This window comes from Artemia franciscana, chromosome 15 (genome assembly GCF_032884065.1).
Source record: "Artemia franciscana chromosome 15, ASM3288406v1, whole genome shotgun sequence".
NCBI classification, from domain to species: domain Eukaryota; kingdom Metazoa; phylum Arthropoda; class Branchiopoda; order Anostraca; family Artemiidae; genus Artemia; species Artemia franciscana.
In genome coordinates, this window is record NC_088877.1 from 16973795 (window position 1) to 16978803 (window position 5009).

Genomic DNA, 5009 nt, shown 5'->3' on the forward strand with positions numbered 1-5009 from the left:
TACTTTAATGGGTTCTTTCTTCTACCTAATATTATAAGTTACTGATTAATAAATGCCTAATAAAATAAGCCAAAAGTATTCCTAACTTCCTTCAGAGTCAAACACCCTTTAAGTTTTACTTCATACGATTATGGTCATTCCATATAGTAAATAAAAATATATTATTTTATTTCTTGAATAAACTAGCACAGAAAATGGATACTGAGCATTGTTCAATATACAATAAATATATTTACAAGCATTTAACGTAAGGTCAAAATATATACTGACTCATTCAATCAAATGTTCTACTTGCAAACAACCGTACATCTAGCTACACCCGTAGCTATTTATTGGGCTAGCCGTTTTCAATTGGGAAGTACAAAAAGAAGGATTTATTTCATACGAAAATGTTTAAGAAAAATATAATTATAAGGAAAATCGATGCTCTTTACACTTACATAGCATATCATTCAATGCTCTCAGTTCATTCAATGCTCTCGTCAGGGTAAGACGCATTTAAGACCTCTGTGTGGGTTTATGTGAAAATAATATTTCAAGAACTTTTGGATACTCATTTAATGCTGAAAACATTATTTCAAGAACTGTTGGAGATTTAGTAATACGTATTAATATTTGATATTAGTACAATATTAATGTACAATGGGACGTAAAAGGAAAAATCCGAAACGAGAAGGTATGAATATTTCATTAGACACCTCATATGATAGCTCTAGCTTGAAACATCAATTAGGTACTCTTACTACAAGGGTCGATAATCTGGATAAAGAACATTCGCTTCTTAAAAATAAGATGGTTAATAGTGAAAGAAAATTGGAAAAATTGAAGATGATACGTCCTGCCTCAATTTGCACCCTTTGATGCCTGAAGGTTCCCTCAGGAACCATGAACTTTTTAATTTATTTTAATCCTGACCGTTTGATGTATTAACGTCAATCCGTTTGCCATTGTCTCAATCTGATCTACCTAGACAGGTTTGTATTTTTCTTAGTCCGTAATCTGTCACCCTTGTGTGAGGTAATGAAGTTTGAACCTGTGCCCTCTAGCCTTGCTTGTTTTTCCTGAAAGGTGAGAATACTTTTTTGTGAATAACTTTATTGTTTATTGTGCTAGAGTTTAGATTCTAAAAGTTTTAGAAAGAGGACGTTTTGTTTGTTCAGATGAGCTATCATACACTCCTATAGCTGGAAAACCAGAGGATAGAAACGATCCCCAACGTCGTGGTTCCTCTGGGAACCATCCGGCGGTAGCGAGACCAGATGAGACGGCAAGCCGTATACAGTGTGAGATGCCTAGATATCATGAAAACAGTTGCTTTACACCATTGGAATCAAATTTTGAGAGCTCGACCATGTTCTGTGGCTTCAAGGAACCATCCGGCAGGCATAGCTCTGAATTTTATCGCTCGGAAGAGCCATCTAGACAAGAACTGGTGGAGTTGCCGTCGTCAATAACAATGTAGGGGAGACCGGGGTTGACCCGGACGCGATTTTTTGAAACGGCATATCTTCTAAGCCATTGACTTTTCTCCAGTTCTGACTTCACCATAAAATGCGTATCCGTTAGGACTACCTTCGAGATTTTTTTCAGATTTTTCTACAAAAAGGAAAAAAAGATTTTTATTTTTTTTCATTTTTTTGAAATGTCCGAAACAACCCCTACCCACGGGGTTGGATCGGACGGCCCCAGTATTGGTTCGGACACCATGCTAAACCATTAGATTTCTACTTCTTTTTTTTTCAAATATGCATAAAAGTATAAAAAGTAAAAAACAGTACTTCAGCTATATAAAATGACAAAAAAGCTTTAAAATGACACACCATTCACCGGAGTTGGAACGAGCTGAGATTTTACTCAAAGACCGCTTAGTATACCACTAAAATATATTCCTAATGCGAACTGCTGTACTTGCTTAGTAGAAATACTTATTTTCAAGCATTCATCCGTGTATTTTCTACCCTAAATACCAACCTTTTAGAGACGGGGTTGGTTCGGACAGATAAAAAAATGTCCGAACCAACCCCCAATCGCCGTGTCCGGCCCAACCCCATGTGTCCTCGTGCGACGTCAAAGTGATTTGAAAAAAAAATCAAATAGATGGCGCTCAATAAACTGCTCTAGAATCTTTCTATGTGAGCTACTTTTCTCTTGAAAAAATGTCATTGCAAATCCAGCAGCCTGGTCCACTCTATTAAACTCCAAACAGAGACCCTTGAAAAAAATTCTTACCTTGAAAAACACTTTTTGCAAAATACAAACAAATGGCTTCGTGTATCAAGATCCAAACTGACTTGATAATAGGGCAGTTGATGGTGCACCTTTCGTGATTTTTTGAGAATTTTTACTAAACCGCTAGGTGTCCATACTTGACTGTCCAGATCAACCCCGTGTCCGGGTCAACCCCGTGTCCGGGTCAATCCCGGTCTCCCCTACTAGACTGTTACCAAATATATTTTTCACAGTGCAGAAATGGACCAACCTTCTCCGTGTACATCAAAAACTGTGGAAGATGAGTATTCGGCTGTCCAGCGAAGACTTCGAAGACGCCCCGTGTCATTAGCACAGGCTCTGAATTTTTTTCTTTGCCCGGAAGACAACTCCGACCTCGAAGATCTGTCTGATGAAGATGAGGACCCATCTGATCCTAGTTTTCTCCTTCCTGATCCTGATAATAACCCGCAGGAAGAAGAGATTGAAGAAGAAATAGAAAGCGGTCGAATTGAAGCTGACGACCACAACAGTGAGGATGACCATGAGGACGTCGAGATCGCCAGACAAAATGCCACGAGCTCAGGCACTGCTGCTTCGAAACCAAGCAAAAGACGGGACCTTGCTTGGAGAAAAGTGGATTTCGTCCAGCCAGATGCTGCGTGGAAGGATCATCTTGTCGTCGACCAAGAAATGAGTGGCAAGACACCCCTGGAATTTGTCAGGCTGTTTTTTGACCAAGGCGTTGTCAACCATATACGTGACCAAACGAAAATTTACGCTCTTCAAAAAGATGCCAAAGAATTTGGAGTTTCATCTGCCGAGGTGGAATGCTTCTTAGGGATCCTTGCATTCACAGGAATAGTGAAAATGCCGTCATACCGCAGTTACTGGTCAAACGAAACGCGCTACCCTGTAATAGCTGATGCCATGTCGCGTGACAAATTCGAGCAGATCAAAAAGTATCTTCATTTCAACGACAATCTTACCCAGAAACCACGAGGAGACCCTGGGCACGACAAGATCCACAAAGTTCGTCCTCTGATAGAGATGATCAGAGATAACTTTATGAAGATACCCCCAGAAGAACACCAGCCAGTAGACGAGCAAATTGTGCCGACAAAACAGAGGATTTCGTTGAAGCAGTACAATCCCAAGAAACCGCATAAGTGGGGTTATAAGTTCATCTCAAGGGATGGGGAGAGTGGTTTCGGTTGATGTCAGTGACCTGGGAGTTGGAGCTGATTTTGTCCTGCGGCTTGCAAGAGGAATACCCAAGCACAAAAATTACAAGTTATTCTTTGACAATTGGTTCTCCTCGTTAGACTTGGCACAAATACAAAGTGATCAGGGCATACTTACACTGGCCACAGTGAGGGCAAGCAGGTTGAAAGGCTGTGCCTTGCAATCAGACAGCAAATTGAAAGCCCGAGGAAGAGGCTCTTACAACTGGCGAGTGGAAACGCAGTCGAATGCCATTGTGGTGAAGTGGTATGACAATAAGCCAGTCCACTTGATTTCGACCTATGCCGCCCTAGACCCAGAAGATACGTGTAGGCGGTGGGATGGTAAAAGAAACGAGTATGCCGATGTCAAGCGACCATATTGTGTGAAGGAGTACAACCGCTTTATGGGTGGTGTAGATCTTGCCGACATGTTGCTGGAGCTTTACAGGATCGACTTCAAGTCACGGAGCAAATGGTACATGAGGATCTTCTTCTTCTTGTTTGACCTCTCCGTTGTGAATGGCTGGCTCTTATACCGCAGGTGTCTTGCTGCTGGGCAGAAACCAATGAACCTGCTACAGTTCAAGACAGATGTGGCACGTGCACTTCTATCTGGTGCATCTTTGGCAACACCAAAGAGAGGTAGACCTTTCAGTGACGCAGATACCAACTCTCAGAAAAAAAGAAATTATACTTGTCGCCCCCCAGACTCGACAAGACTCGATGGACAGGGGCACTTCCCGGCTTGGATAGAGAGCAAACAGAGATACAGAGTATGTGTACAAGCTCATTCCAAAGTGAAATGCGTAAAATGTGAAGTGTCCTTGTTTTTCACACCCAACAGGAATTGTTTTCTGACTTACCACACTATGTAGCCGATCAGAGTGTGGGACAAGATACGAACGGATTCAGAAACAGTGCATGGCAGGTGGTGTCTGGATGGGGAGTGTCTTTTGGGGAAAATATTTTCCTTAAGAAGGTTTATTATTGCATTTTTTTTTTTGCATAACGTAGGCAAAACATTCCTCTGTTCTGCTCAAGAGTTTCCAGCTTAGTCTTTTTTAGATGGAGCGGATGGTATCTTGGCTTCTTTAAAAATTATTCTCAGGGCTCTTTTTTGAATAGATTCAATTTTTTCTGATTCATCACGAGACATGCCAGGATGCTCAACTGGTCATGCATATTCAAGATGCGGGCGGACAAAGGAAATACAGATCGGTAAAGAATGGAATGGGGGGGGGGACGTTAAATTTATTCAAGAGCTTAAGGAGAGACATGGACGCATTAGCTTTATGGACAATATTTTTAATATTGTCCATAATATTGCCGAAATATTTTTCCCATTCTTTTTTCATAATTCAGGCATCAAAGGGTTAAAAACTTGAACTGATGAATTAACAAAGTTAAAAAGAAACAAGAGCTAAGAGCTCATATGGCACTTGTGACGAGGCAAGAAGAGCTAAGAGCCAAGAGATCATATGGCATGAGCTCTAACAAAATTCTATGAATCAATAGATTGATTTAAAAGGAAAATAAGAGGCTTAATGCCGGTCAGGATTTAAAATAAGAGCTCTG

General features: G+C 40.7%; 1 protein-coding gene across 1 annotated transcript; it reads left to right on the forward strand.

Annotated features, from left to right (window-relative positions):
- Positions 1 to 2469: 2469 nt before the first annotated feature.
- On the forward strand, positions 2470 to 4309 carry LOC136036547 (piggyBac transposable element-derived protein 2-like). Its single transcript, XM_065718851.1, has 2 exons — positions 2470 to 3421; positions 3534 to 4309. The coding sequence occupies exons 1-2, from the start codon at positions 2470 to 2472 to the stop codon at positions 4307 to 4309; spliced, it is 1728 nt and encodes a 575-aa protein (XP_065574923.1).
- The last annotated feature ends 700 nt before the right edge of the window (positions 4310 to 5009 follow it).